The sequence below is a fragment of the Lepidochelys kempii genome, chromosome 2 (assembly GCF_965140265.1).
Source record: "Lepidochelys kempii isolate rLepKem1 chromosome 2, rLepKem1.hap2, whole genome shotgun sequence".
NCBI classification, from domain to species: Eukaryota; Metazoa; Chordata; order Testudines; family Cheloniidae; genus Lepidochelys; species Lepidochelys kempii.
In genome coordinates this window covers 204035949-204051134 of record NC_133257.1, presented here as the reverse complement: position 1 = coordinate 204051134, position 15186 = coordinate 204035949, and the positions used below count along the sequence as shown (strand labels likewise).

The following is a 15186-nucleotide window of genomic DNA, read 5'->3' as shown; positions in this document are numbered from 1 at the left end:
AATGCACTTAATGCACTTAGAGCATTTTGTGTGGGGACACACAGAATCGACTATATAAAAACGATTTCTAAAAAAACAACTTCTATAAATTTGACCTAATTTCATAGTGTAGGCATACCCTGAGATAACGAAGAGCTGCTAGGAGAGCCAGGTCTCTCATCCACCCAGGACTTTTGGATGGTATTTTCAAGTGAGCTAGATGGTCAACTCCCATCAAATTTCCAAGCTTAGCATCCTGAGAACACACTATTTTCGAGCACTAGTATGCTCATCCTCGTGACTCCTCCTCTGTACACCATTAATCATAGAGAAAGACACAGCACTGCCTATGAACTTTCCAAAGCTATGTGCGTATGTGCAGAACCAATGGAACACTGGCAAACAATTGAAAGACTGCATTACAAAATCCAGTGTATATGCACAAAGTACTTAAAAAACAGTATGACTTTGATAAGTCACAGCCAATTATCAAGAGACCAACAAAAAGCACATCTCTGACCAAGGAACTACCTCCTGTCAAAATCCACATTTCTAATGTCTACCACTAATGCATGAGTGCTGTTCACAGGAAAGCACAGGAAAAGTATTTTTGTTCCTACTCTTTGATTTTGAAAACGGCTAAACCATTTCAGTTGATAATATTAAAAAAAAGAAAAATAGTAAAAATTTACTTACGTACCCATATATTTTCTCAAGTTGGTACATGATGATCTGTGATCCATTACTCATCTTATTCCTGCTCATCTTTCAAACAGGGAAGAGCCTCTTTTTTTCTTTTAACTCCCCTGCCCTAGCTTCACAATGTAGTGCCAGGAGGTGGAGCTGTCAGGGAACTGATCGCCTCTCCAACTCCCCAGCCAACTGCCTATGCTGAGAAGACAAGCTATAAATTCTGATTTATAATCATTATGAAAGATTTTCTGTTTCCAGGCAGGATACTTCATCTTTTGCATCTTATTAATTTATTATACAAAAAAATGGAAATGAAGACTTAGATCCCAATATGAGGAAATCCCATTTCTCTCTCTCTCTGCAGGAATGCTCTGCAAGAGAAAAAGGACAGATTGCAACATTTCCCTTCCAACTGGCATTTGATGCAAAAGTAAGTGTCGCCATGGGTGGAGGGTCACGAAGCAACATGCACCCAATTCAGAGAATGAAAAATTACAGCTAGCTAAGTGAATTATACCTTTCACTGCTACTCTGTGATATTTTATAAGTGGGTTATAGTCAACAGCAAAACAAATCCCCACAAACAGGAAGGAAACTAAAAAAAAATGAAGAAAATTAAATTGAGAGGGAAAAACTCTTATCCAAAGATTGTTTTTCGTTTGTCTGGATTTTTTGCTTTTATTCTTTCTCCTTCCTCCATCATATGAAAGGATTTAATGAAGAAAACCAATAATGAAACTGCAGAACCATTTGTCCAAAAATAATATCAGACAAGACAACACTTCTATTTTAAAGTAACAAATAAAGGAAAAGAATACACTGAGACTGGGCAGCCAAACAGTAAAATTGCTTGAATGAAGTACTGTGTTGTCCTGCCAGGAAATGACGAGGTTCCTGAATAAATGAGTTCCTGAATAAGTGAGAAGGGGAAGCAGAGTGTAATTTGTGAAAAATCTGTAGGAGGCCTGACAAATTCCTGAATTTATCCAGCTGGAAATAGTGAACGATTTGCACCCTTCCTTAGGCAGCCAACTAATCCTAACATTTTCTTCAAGCTTTAGATTTGCATAAACAGAATTTGAATGTCTCAATCACAGTTCAAGAGTGAAACTAATTATCCTGGTAGTGGAAGGGCTTAGAACACAAGGAAAGTAAATTAAAAGAGACTGGTTCAAGTGAAAACCAGAGAATCCTGGTGCAGGCCTGAGAGTCACCTCACCAGGGAAAAGGGGCACATAAGGATTCCAGACAGATATTGAAGAGACACAGCTTGAAGGTCCTGGGAAACGTGAGTGTGCTGCTAAAGAAGGGATAGACATAGAAGGAATGTGCTACAAGGAATATGTCTCCTAACACTGAGCCTTGGTCCTTCAGGAAGGTAGGACTCAAACCCAACCAAGAGCCCATCTAGAAAGAACTGCAATATGTCCCTGGTTGTGAGATACAGGGGAACTTTGTCCTTTCAAGAGCACCACCAGGTTCAAGTTCTCAGAACTCTTGAAATGCCCAGATTTGAAGACCGTTTATAGACTTGAGGAGGAAGTTCATGAGCTTTCCTGAATATTCATGCTCTAGAAGATAAAACCTCTTCGGTTCAATGTGCTGTAGGTGTGAAAGTTTGAGGGGATCATGGAATAGAATTTCCCACTAATCAGGAGTTTCAAGGATGCTGAACTGACATCTGAACGAGTCTGAGACCATGGGTTCCTAGGCCACTACTTTTCTGTTAACTTCAAATGATTTAGTTCTCATTCAATAGCATCCCAGTGGCACCTGCTTAAATAAGTAACTTACATTCTGCTCTTTTGCTCAAATGTATGTGGTTTTAATCCTTAGATGCCTTATGTTGTGAGCTCCTCGGAGCAGACACTGTCCTTTATGAGGGCTTGGGAAACACCCAGCAAATAGTTGGCAGTACTATAAACAAACAATCAATGTAATACATAGTCAGCAAAACTTTCAGCTCCAGGAAAAAGAATTCCTCCTGCTTTATTCCAGATTTTTAGCTTTTGCTCTAGCATGCAACAGTAGCCTGGTGTTACATTTCATGAGTGGCAACCAATTCTGGATGGAAACTTAAGGAAGAGAATCACCTTTCTAGCTGCTATAATTTTAAAAAGGTGTTCTGATGAGTGTCCTAGGACAACCTCTTGCTTGGAATTGAGTGGGACTATCTCAGCTTCCACAGTGCTGCAGAAAAGAACAGGACCGCCCAGAGAATCTGATTCGTGGTTCCGATAATCACAAAAATTTGTAGCGTTCAGAGGTGCACCATGACCAGTGCACAGAACCCTCGGACTGCCTTGATATAATGGAAACTGGTACCAAATATGGAGAACCTCAGCCATTTGAGTGGTTTTTTAAACCTGTTGTTTTGGTTTCAGAACCTCTGGGAGTCACGCCTGCCCTCCCCCCCCCCCCCCCCCGAGGAGAGCGGGACTGACAGAACCACTGACAGGGCATGGGTTCAAGATACCGACTATAACAAGGACTGTGTAAGACCCTTGTTGGAATAATTGGGTCAAAAATACCTAGTTACTGCAGCAGTCTAAAAGGAGCAGGGCGTCCTGTGCTGTGGGTTTTTCCTAATCCTCTGAGTTAGCAGCTTCTTGAAGATGCTCCTGGACGCTATAATTCACTTCTGTCAGAAGAAGAAAGCGGGGGGAGGAGACAAAACAGCCAAGGACCTTGGGCTTGTTGTTTCCAAAATGCCAGGACCTGCTGCTGAATTTCAGCCTCAAACAAGTGAAGGCTTGCCTGCCACACTGCTATTGCTGTAGTCAGCCCTTGTTGCCATGTTTTACTTTGGCCTGGAGCACCAAGTGGTCAGGGGTCCCTGGCTTGGAGGTTCTGAAAAGCTGGCTCCCACTGCTGCACTGCTGAATCTGTGCCCCCAGACGGCGTAAGGCTTGTGTGTCACATTACTGCAGAGTGGTGTAATACTGCACAATTGATCCACTAGCAGAAGCCTCTTTGATCCGAGCTGAGCTTGCTACGCTGCTGGGTTTTTTCTTGCAATACCACTGTCCGGCAGAGTCCTGTTTTAAAAGTATCTTCTCCCTACCAAGGGAGCACCAAGGAGAGGGTAAAAAATAAAAATATACATATCTTGGGAAAAGCTCCTGCCTGGAGACAGAGAAAGGAGAATTGAAGGGAACTTCCTGCCTCTTCCAGTGGAGGTAAGACACTGGGGAGCTAAGAGAGTCAATTTGTTCTCTGAACAGCTCTACCTGCTGGCAGTACATCCTGAAGCGAGAGAGGGCTTCTTTGGTTAAAAAAAACCACCCCAACAAACAAGGAGAGAGAGGGCTCCATGCTTTGAAAAGGAGGAAAACCCCCAGTTGTAATGGGTCATGGATCACAAGGTGCCCATGATGTAGAATACAAATTATGCCCAGACTGACAACAAATCTGGCAAATTTAGCTAGATATAAAAACTGAAAAGGGAATAAAGAATTGGAAAAGGCCCCCTAGAACAGAAATTCTGGTAAAATTTATCTATAATAGGGGCAGATGGAGCCTCATGATTCCATGGGTGCACTCTACTAAGCGTTTCTTGTTGCAGTCAACTGGGGCACTGGTCAGGCTCAGCAGCAGCCTCTGCCATGGCATGACAACCCTAATCCAGGCTCAGTGTGGAGGGCAGCGTTTGGAGAGTGAGCATGCCCCACTCTCACCCGGCAGTGGCGTGAGGCTGGGCCCACCTCTCCACTCTGGGCACTGTGACCAGGGATATGGTGTCGCAGCGTCACACAGGTTTGTCACTTTAGTGGGGATTAATGGTTGCTGTGGGTGCAAATGAACCTATAAAACCCTGAAAAAGCCACTACTCAGGTATAAGCATCGTTGCACACATTGCTTATAATACTTTTTTTTTTAAAAATCTTACTGTAATATTGCTTTTATATCCATAAGTAGGTGCTCAGATTATATGGTGATGAGTACCAAAGAAATGACAATAAATATATAAACGAACTAGGGAGATTTCTGATTTGTTTTTTCCCATTATGATTATTTTACTATTATGTTTGGCTGGCTTTTTGCTTTTAATTCTAGATATACATATAGTGACTGTAGGACAAATGTGAGACTGAAACAGTCATAGTATTCTGTCCATAATTTTAAAAAAATCCCAAGAAACAAGTTTTTGGATGTTAAAGATCTTTGAAATAAGATACTAAGTATTCTTGAATCCATATATTTTTGGAGTGAATACAGTGCATGTATTGTGCTCCTACATTGTGTTTCTAAAATGTTACTGAATTGCCTACTAGGTGTGATATATTTTTGCAATATTTTTCTTATTTTTGCTGCTCTAGTTACAATATTGCCTCCATCTAGTCTTTTATTAATAATTCCCAAAGCATATCTTTTGTTATAGATTAATGACCCCAAATAATAAATTCTCATTTAGTTTTCACAAGTGATTTCTTTTGCCACTGCAAAATGTTGATTTGATTCATAATGTAAAAAAGACATTTTTGTGAATATTTATGAATTATGAAACACAATACACCATGAGCAACATTTCAGTCTTTCCATATGCTTGTTAAATATACTAGATTTATTCAACCACTATTTATATTTTATTCACTTAAAAATGGTTCTTAAGCATCAGCTACATAACAGTTCAAGTGAAATATTCTCTATTCCAAATGATACATTTGTTCTGTGATGTGATTCATGATTCAGTATGCAGTTTTGGAATTGGACCTCATTATTTAGATCTTTTAGGAGCTCTGATTATAATGTTCAGAATTTAAGAAGGGTAATGCTTAAGTATAGTAATTATGCAAGGACTCAAAACATTTACGAATGTAAACATTTACACTAACTTGCTACAATAAAAGTACAAGATCTGTGTTTTTGTGGGGAGAAGCTTGATTTAACTGAACATGAAAAAATTTCAACACATCCTAAATTGAAATATAAAACTACAATTTCTTTCAAGGAGAAAATAAACAAATCATTTAGATTTGGAATGGCACTGTACATATTTTTTTTTTATAAGAGTCCAGTCAGTTTCTGAACATTTGCAAAAATGGAAACTCAGGTAAACTATTAGATAATTTAAAGAGAGAAAAAAGGCAGAGGGTAAAATTTTCAAAAGTGCCTAAGGAACCTAGATCCCATTCACGTTGGATGTAAATGTGATTTGGGCTTCTAAACGCCTATGTCACTTTTGAAAATGGGACCTCAGCTCCTAAGTCATTTAGGCACTTTTGCAGATTTTACCCAGAGCCTCCAAACAGTCAAGATTTTGAAATTTTATTGCATCTTCCCTAGCAGCCACCAATTTTATTGTCCAATAATTTTAAAACCCCTTATTGCCTTCTGCCAAATTATGTAATTTTACACTGTTACTATGTAGAGATGGGTCAGGATGTGGAAATAGGCATTATTACTGGAACACATGATTTCAGCAGGACTTAAATATTTAACCCTCTTTTAGCCAGTACAGATTATTGGCTGTTCTACACATTTCGAAAGTCTTCCAAATGGCTTTACAAATCTGATCTGTATATCATCATATTGACCTCAGATATGGCTGAAAAACAATATGGTTTTGTTGTAATCTCATTCACCTTATGTAACTAGAGCAGGGGGTTCTCAAACATCATTGCACCACAACCCGCTTCTGACTACAAAAATTACTTCACGACCCCCAGAGGGGGGACTGAAGCCTTAGCCCGCCCAATCCCTGCCACCTCGGGTGGGAGTGCCAAAGTCTGAAGCCCTAAGGCTTTTGCACCAAACAGTGGGGCTCAGGCTACGGCTTTGGCCGCTGGCCCCAGCAAGTCTAAGCTAGCCCTGGAAACCCCATTAACATGGGGTCGTGACCCACTTTGGGGTCTCAACACATAGTTTGAGAACCGCTGAACCATAGTTTTCATTTGTATAACTTCTTGTTAAGCTTCCTAGAAATTCACTTCCTGCTTTTACACCACCACAGTTGTTTTTATTTAAATGGAATTACTTGAAGCATGAAGATGTGTAATAGCTGACTATGATGGTGTCATCAAAAACCTTTTTACAAAAATTAGATAAACATGTCAATACATAAATATGTGAGAGAGAAAGCTTATTTTATAAGACATTTCTTTTCCTGATGCTCACACAGCTCTTTGATCTGAGTAACAGCAATGCTGTGGCTACATAAGGAAGGAAACTGAAAACAGTGCAACAGTTCCAACAGATCTAAAAAGTACCCTACAAACTGTGGTCAGATGACCTGGCAGCCTGTCAGATTAAAGTGCTTTCTATTTCCAAGGTTAGAATGGCATTGAAAAACTAAACAAACGCCAAGTTTCAAGTGTCTGAATTGAATTTGGCCTCAAATCAAAATCAAGATAATCACATCAGAATGGCAAAGCTGGAAAATCTCCTGAAATATAAATTACAGTTTCAGATTGATTCATTAAACTTAATACACTACACTCAAATGTCAGCAGAGGTGGGTTTTTTATATTAGACCCAGCAAACCCCAGATTTTACAAGAAAGCATTTATAAACTCATTAAGCGGTTATAATAATAGTTTAAATTATATCACATTCATTTCTAGGAATGTTTTCATTGTCATTAAGAAAAGGGCATTGCACTGGGACATTTGTATTTCTGAATAAATGCGAGGTACATGTTAAATACAAATTCACAAACATTTTGTTAAAACACTATATTTAGGAGTTTAAAAAATAATTTAGCCCACATAAAAGGTTTATGGAAGTAAAAAAAAGTCTTTAAGCTTACAGGATTGTATAAAATGCACAAAAGGAAATACTTCTACTCAAGGACAATATGTGTGTGTGTATATGATGTTATTGCCACCCCTATTTATTTTGTTATCCTCTTGGCTTTTTATGCTTTGTAGTCTATGGCCAAAATTGTCAAACGTGGGTGACTGAAATGAGGCAGCTAAATCAGTGGTTTGATTTTCGGATGTGTTATGCAAAATGCAGATCCCAGGGCTTGTCTACACTGGTGCAGCTGTGCCTCTGTAGTCATTAGTGAAGATACTACCTATGCCTATGGGGAGCTTCTCCTGTGGGTAGAGATACTCCACTTCCCTCAGAGGTAGAAGCTGTGTTAGTGGGAGGGCTTCTCCTGTTGATAAAGTGCTTTCTGCACCGGGGGCTAGATCAGTATAATATGTTGATTTTCCACCCACCCAAGTGATGTAATTATACCAACACAAGTTTGTAGTGTAGACCAAGCCTCAGACATCCGTTTTTCTAAGATTTGTACAGGTACTTGCAACCAACTTCTAACCAGTTCGATGGGTTATATAAATCACAAACATTAACCCTCTGACAAAGAGACGATAGTATATATAGGAGGAAAATTGTATGTCTGATGGTGTCACTTAAGTCAAACCTGAGATGTAAGGAAACAGCTGATAAGGCCAACAATAATCTTGGATACAACAGTTTCCATCTTAACACTTCTTTGTGGCCAAAAGCCAAGCCCAATATCTCCTGCCAGAGACAGGTGTCAGACAGCTCCAATGTTTGCCAAAACTAAGAGCTAGTCAGCCCCAGCCCTGCTATTTGCCAAGAACAGGAACCGACTGTTCTTAATTCTTGTAGTTGAAGGAAGGTGATCATAATAAGAAATGAAGGGCTGCAAATCTGTCCAATTTTCCTCCACAGTTTGCTCATAGGGAGGGGGAGATAGGTTATGAGAGGAAATGATCCCAGAGCTCTATTCCAGGGGCTCTCAAACTTCATTGCACCATGACCTCCTTCTGACAACAAAAATTACTACAGGGCCCCAGGAAGGGGGACCCAAGCCTGAGTCCTACCAAGCCCCACACCCTGGGGTGGGGGCAAAGCCAAAGCCGCACCTCCCCAGGCTGGGGGCCCAAAGCTGAAGCCTAAGGGCTTCAGCCCCAGGCAGGGGGCCTGTAACCTGAGCCCTGCTGCCCAGGGGTGAAGCCCTTGGGCTTGGACCCGGGCCCCAGAAAGTCTAAGCCAGCCCTGGACACCCCTCTTCTGCCGCTAAGAGTTGTGGGAAGGTGGAGGGAGTCACGGGGCATCCTGGGTCCTGTCCCAATGCCCCGTCATGCATTGCTTCGCATCCCAGCAATCCCTGTGCTTCCGTCTGCATTTGGTGCCATCTTTCAACCGTCTGTGTACTGAGTGCCCTGCCTCTTCGTTCTGCGGGAATGGATCCCGCACTGTTCATCAATATGCTGCTCACTCTCACTAACATGTCATAAGTGGCAGTGGAGTTATTCCTTCAACTACAAAGGCAAAAGGAGTTCAACATTGATCTTGCCACATGTAGTGGCTATGACATGAGATTGCTTGTGGCATTCACGGACGTGCTCATCACAGTGGAACACCGCTTTTGGGCTCGGGGAACAAGCACTGAGTGGTGGGATCACATCATCTTGCACATCTGGGATGACAAGCAGTGCCTACAGAACTTTTGGATGAGGAAAGCCACATTCATGGGACTGTATTACGAGCTCACCCCAGCCCTGCGGCGCAGGTACATGAGAATGAGAGCTTCCCTGTTGTTGGAGAAGCGTGTGGCGATTGCACTGTGGAAGCTGGCTACTCCAGACTGCTACCAATCGGTCTCTAACCAGTTCGGAATGGGAAAGTCGATCGTTGGACTTGTGTTGCTAGAACTGTAAAGGGCCATTAATCGCATCCTGCTCTGAAAGACTGTGACTCTGGGCAACGTGCAGGACATTGTGGATGGCTTTGCACAAATGGGCTTCCCTTACTGTTAAGGGGCGATAGATATTCCAATTCTGGCACCAGACCATCTAGCCACCAAGTACATTAATCGGAAGGGGTATTTCTCAATGGTTTTCCAGGCGCTTGTGGGTCACAGACACTAACCGCAGGCTAATCCAGAAAGGTAGATGACACACGCATCTTTCAGAACACTGCCCTGTTCAGGAAGCTGCAAGCAGGGACTTTCTTCCCGGACCAGAAGATCACCGTAGGGGAAGTTGAAATGCTCATTGTGATCCTGGGAGACCTCGCCTCCCCCTTACTGCCGTGGCTTATGAAGCCATACACGGGGCACCTTGACAGCAGCAAGGAGCGGTTCAACAGCTGAGCAAGTGCAGAACGGCTGTGGAGTGTGCTTTTGGCCATTTAAAGGCCCCCAGGCGCTGCCTATATGGGAGGCTGGACCTGTCCGATGACAATATTCCTATGCTTATAGCCGCGTGCTGTACGCTCCAGAATATTTGTGAAGGGAAGGGTGAAAGCTTCACTCAGGGTTGGACTGCTGAGGCTCAGTGCCTGGAGGCTGAATTTGAACAGCCAGAGACCAAGGCCATTAGAAAGGCACAGCGTGGGGCCATAAGGATCAGGGATGCCTTGAGGAAGCAATTTGAAGCTGAAAGGCACTAATATTTGTTGCTATGCTCGGGAGTGCAGTGCTTGTAATGCTAGGAGGTGATTGTGATTGGTGCAGATGATGCATATGAAAGTGTAAGAAAATTGCCTGTTGCTTTGCAGGGCCCTTTTTGCTTTCAGTTAATGGAATAAAGCTTGCTTTCAAACCAAAACAATTCTTTTATTAAAAAACAACCACCAGATGGGAGAGAGAAACAAAAAACCACATCAACACTGAGGGAGATGGGGGAAGGAAGGGTCCCAAGAGGAGGGAGGGTCCCAGGATGGTTAAATATTTGTTTATGTCCAGGTATCATATCCAACCTTCTCCTCTGGAGTACTTCAGCAAGGCTAAACTGCAGAGGGATGGATGTTGAGTGAAGTGAGTACGGGGAGTCCGCAGTGCTGGACTGTGATGGGGCAGGAGTGGAATGCAGTGGGTACAGACTGGAGCCAGGAGGTTGATAAGAGTGTGTTGGCGGGGTCTGGGGGGCACATAGGAAGGAGTTTTGTGACAGCGGCTGCAGGGGAGGGCGGGTGCGGAGCTGCTTGGTTCGCAGTGCTAGTAGTGGCCGGAGCGTGTCCACTTGGTGCTCCATAAGGTTTAAGAGCCGCTCAGTGGCTTCTTTCTGGTGTGCCACGTTCTCCTTTCGATCCCTCTTCTCGCTGTCCTGCCACTCCTTCAATTTCTGCTTCTCAGCCACGGAGTGCATCATGACATCATGCAAAAAGTCCTCCTTAGCTCTTCGTGGCTGCTTTCTAATTCTGCGCAGCCGTTCAGCCGGCAATAACCACGAGGGAGACTGGGCTCCCATGGTCATACCTGTGAAGCCAAAATGCAACATTTGATAAAAGCAGTATTGTTTGCAACACACGGACCACTGATTCAGTGATTTAAAACACAGACACTATTCACATACCTGTCACTAACTGGCTGATCCCAGGCAAGCACATGTGAGCCACAAGACCCCCAAAATGGTGAATAACCACAGGGGCTGGGGAAATCAGTGTTCCAGGACCGTACTGTACACTGGGCACATGGCTCTTGGGGAGTGCCAGCACTTTGTCGGGGGGGAGGGGGAGGAAGAGGGCTTATAATAATTACTGTACCCACATTTTCCACAGGCTCTGTTCATTATGGAAGATATCTCGCTACTGAGGGTGAGCAGGGAATCAAGGGAGGGTCTTCTCTAAGACTGCAGCTTCTGCCCTGGCCCCTATGTGGCTCGCCTGTGTGCAGCAATGGTCCCCCCACCATCCCCGTGATGGCAGAGTGGCATGGGAATGTTACCCTTACTGGGGCAAGAAACAAAGCAGCTCTGCCAAGGAACCTGCGGCAGCGGATTGTCCAGTATCTCCATGAGAGTTTTGTGGAGATCTCTGAGGCAGATTCTCGTGAAGTGAGGGAGTCAATCAACACCCTGTTCCGCTGCTCAGACTAGGCATGTGGTGGTATGCGCATCATACAGACACAAGCCTGCTTTCTGCAACCCTCCTGCCCCCAACAACTCACTTCAGCGATTCCCAAAATCAAAGCCACTTACCAGGGGCCTCCTCTCCTGTTTGTGCTTTGCCAACCTCCGACAGCTGTGACTGGCTAGCCTCCTCTGGGACAGAGGAGAGCTCCTGGCTGCATGCATCTCTGACCTCCGAGTCGTCCTCTGCTTCTGGGTCTCCCTCCCCCTCGACATCCTCGTCCAAGATTTCCTCCTCTTGGCTCGGTCCACTCTCGACTGGCATGCGAGCCACCGAAGTATCCACAGTGGCTTTCGCAGTGGAGGTGAGGTCACCACCGAGTATCACATCCAGCTCTTTGTAGAACCAGCAGCTCGTGGGCGCAGCACTGGAGCGGCGGTTTGCCTCCTGTGCCTTGTAGTAGGCATTCCGTAGTGCCTTCACTTTGACCCTGCACTGCAGTGTGTCCCAGTCATCACCCCTTTCTGTCATGCATCATGAAATCTGTCCATACATATCATAATTCCTATGGCTGGAGTGCAGCTGGGACTGCACAGCCTCCTCTTCCCAAATGCCAATGAGGTCCAGCAGCTCGGCATTGCTCCAAGCGGGGGATTGCCTGGTGCATGGAGCAGGGATGGCCACCTGGAAAGATGTGCTGAGACCACTGCATGCATCACCAAGCAAACAGGAATGGGACTTTCAAAATTCCCTAGGAATTTAAGGGGTGGGGCTCATGGTTGGTCACCTGAGAGCTGGTCAGTAGAGTTCAAACTGATGACCAAAGAGGCGAGATGAGGCATTGTGGGACACCTCCCGGAGGCCAATCGCAGCACTGTAATCAACCAGGGTGTGTACACTGGCACTGAGGTGCTGTAGCCCTGGCACAGAAAGCTGTACGCCTCTCGCCTCTTAGTTTCTGCGCACTAAGTGGCTTGGCAGTGTGTGCACCTCGGGAGTTACACCGCAGAAAGCTGCTTTACTGCCCAGAAACTTGCCAGTGTAGACAAGGCCTTATATACTTGTGTCTTTAGGCACCCCAATAAAAGGAAAAAGCAAATAACCTGCACTTCAGTGTCTTCATTATTCCCAGTATATTGTTTGAACAGAGCAGAGTAAAAAGCTGAATGGATGTGTTTTTTTTCCATTTGAAAAACAAGTAGGTAAGGTCTTAAATTTAAAAATATAATATTTTTAACAACTTTTCCAGCAAGGCAGCAAATTTTAAATACCAAATAGAAAAATCTATATTATTTGTAATCTTAGGGTTAAAACTTTAAAGTTATGACATTCACAGTTAACGTTTCCATTCTGTCTTTAACTTACCATTGTGCATTTGTATTTCTGGGATCTCCGAATATTGCAAGTTTTGGTATAGTACAGAAATTTTCCTTTTACAGTTACTATTTGGTGAAATTAACAGGAAATTCTATCAACATAAATTTGTAAAAACACAGAAAATTTACATTTTGCCTCCATTTTTGAGCAAAAAACTCTAAGTTTTTCAATACATAAATATTGCTCTAACAATCAGAAAGACTATGTGAGGCCGATGGCTGAAGAAAATGTTTTTTTAAGTTTAAAGTAATTAATTTTTATTTCAGTGAAGGAGCCTGCTCCCATAACATATAAGATTAATCAACCTAGATCTCTTCTCAGCTCTTTAGTAAGGTTGTAAGTTCTTACACAGCACCTACCACATCAGCAGATTTCCTTAGATGAAAGCAACAAGTTTTTTAAATAGGAATTTCTCGTGTCTTAAGAAAGTGGCTGCCTGGAGATATAACTGTCATTGTAGGATACAGATGTGGGAAACCTTGAACATATTAGGGAATTTGCGGGGCACCAGATGGATACATTTGGATCTGATGATTATAAAGTCTGTCTCTGAACTGTTTATTAGTTTCGGGCCCACCCCTGAGGTCTAATGAAATAAATGAACTTGTAGGAGTCTCTCTTCTCATCTGGCCCACGAGAGACTTTCAGGGGCTTCAAAAGATAAATTTGGGTTGTGAGATTGAGGGTAAAGAGCAGATGCTATTTAGCAAAAAATATATACAAATATCTTCAGTGATTTTTGTTTTGTCATTAATTTCTGCTTGGGGAATATTTTCAAATGCAAATGCTTAATTAATAAGAAAAATAATCAATTACAATAAATGAAACAATGTGTCATGGAGAAAAACCCTAAAACACAACCAGCTCACAATGTTCAGGAACTTACAGACTCTTTTCTGCCCATAGTTTTGCTGTGGGAACGAGAGCGGGAGATGGTGCTGAAAAAGAAATCTTTCTTGGATGCAGACAAAGGAGGCGATCCTGTGTATTCACGTCCTGCAGACAAGCTCTCTATGCTTGGAGATGAACTGACATTTTTTGAACTTTGGCCTGTAAAACAAGCACAGAGCAACAAATCATTAAATTAGTGGAAAACTGCTCTCTCTATCAAGTACCTTTGTGTTTCAGGCTATGTCTACACTACTGTGGTAAGTCGACCTACGCTATGCAATTCCAGCTACGCGAATAATGTAGCTGGAGTCAACGTACCTTAGGTCGAGTTACCGCGGGGGGTCGACTGGAGAAAATCTCCCGTCGACTTACCTTACTCTTCTCATCGGGGTACAGTACAGGGATCGACTGGAGCGCGATCTGCTAAATCGAACGCCGGTGGATCGATCTCAGAGCGTCGATCCCTGCTGTAGTGGAGACCTGCCAGGTGTTGCTCACTGAGATTCATAAGCAGATCAACACAGAATGAGATTCTGCAAAATTAAAGTGTGTCTGTATGCATTGTGACAAATGGAGAACTACTCTGACATACAGGCCTCTGTATATTTCTAATGAGAGGGCACAGAAAAACAATACCCAATCTTAATAAGCACATATGATACCTAATGGTACCTTAGTAATTTGTATGACACACACAATTAATATAAGAAGACTGATGTGAAGCCTTCAGTCTTACACACAATATGTGGTTGGGGAAAAGGGATGGAAATGGAAAATAATTTTTTGTTTAATGAATTCCTATATAAGGTTGTGAAGAAAGACTTTTATGATGTTCTAGTTTCTACATTTCTTCCATCATTAGGAGTTGTTCTGCATAACTATAGCTCAAGTACTAGGACTGAGAATTAAGAGCCCCTAAGAATGGAACTAAGATTTAAATATTTTAATAGATGCAATTCAGTTTAATCTTCTTGCATCAATGAGAAACAAACAAACAAAGAATATGGCTGATTTCACTTTGAGAAGTTACACCAAATTCATAGGAATCAGCTCCAACTCTCAAAGACTTTCCTTTATAAATGTTATTATCAAACCATTTGTTTCAATATGTCTGGAGAAATCCATACTAACTTGCATTAATCTTATTAGGGTTGCTAAATAAGTACAAAAAGAAAGTCAATTCTCCCTTCTGATCCCCTAGGCCCAAAACTGTATTTTCTATCATAGGGATGCAGAGCTAACACATACATTTTTTTATATGCTGACTGTATATTCCTTTATACCAGTGCAGCATCAAGCACACCAGGCAGTGCTGTAATACATAATTAAAATAAAATAAAATAAATTGAATTCACAATTTTATTATGGAAAGGTTGAGCATATAAGCTCCTGGTTCTTCAACTCACAATAAAATTTGAAATATAAATATAGGGCTCGTCACCTGTTACAAGCTATCATTCATTAGGCGCTTAA

At 42.6% G+C, this 15186-nt stretch overlaps 2 protein-coding genes across 2 annotated transcripts in view; both read right to left on the bottom strand.

Moving 5' to 3' along the window:
- TBC1D5 (TBC1 domain family member 5) overlaps nt 1–15186 on the bottom strand; it is a 274157-nt gene that overhangs the window by 52857 nt on the left and 206114 nt on the right. Inside the window, exon 18 of the mRNA XM_073333539.1 lies at nt 13709–13872. Coding sequence (XP_073189640.1) covers nt 13709–13872 — 164 coding nt within the window. The remainder of the gene's footprint in view (nt 1–13708; nt 13873–15186) is intronic.
- Nucleotides 10146–13702, bottom strand: LOC140907474 (uncharacterized). The gene is made up of 2 exons (XM_073333538.1): nt 11574–13702; nt 10146–10852 (listed from the first exon to the last, which is right to left on the bottom strand). Exons 1-2 carry the CDS (start codon nt 11974–11976, stop codon nt 10167–10169), a joined length of 1089 nt encoding a protein of 362 aa, XP_073189639.1. The 5' UTR covers nt 11977–13702; the 3' UTR covers nt 10146–10166.

Bases quoted from the DNA above. Each gene is read 5' to 3' on its own strand.
- LOC140907474 (XM_073333538.1), bottom strand. From the start codon at position 11,976: ATGACAGAAAGGGGTGATGACTGGGACACACTGCAGTGCAGGGTCAAA. The intron at 10,853-11,573 runs GTAAGTGGCTTT...TTGGCTTCACAG, and splicing joins AACAGGAGAGGAGGCCCCTG to GTATGACCATGGGAGCCCAG.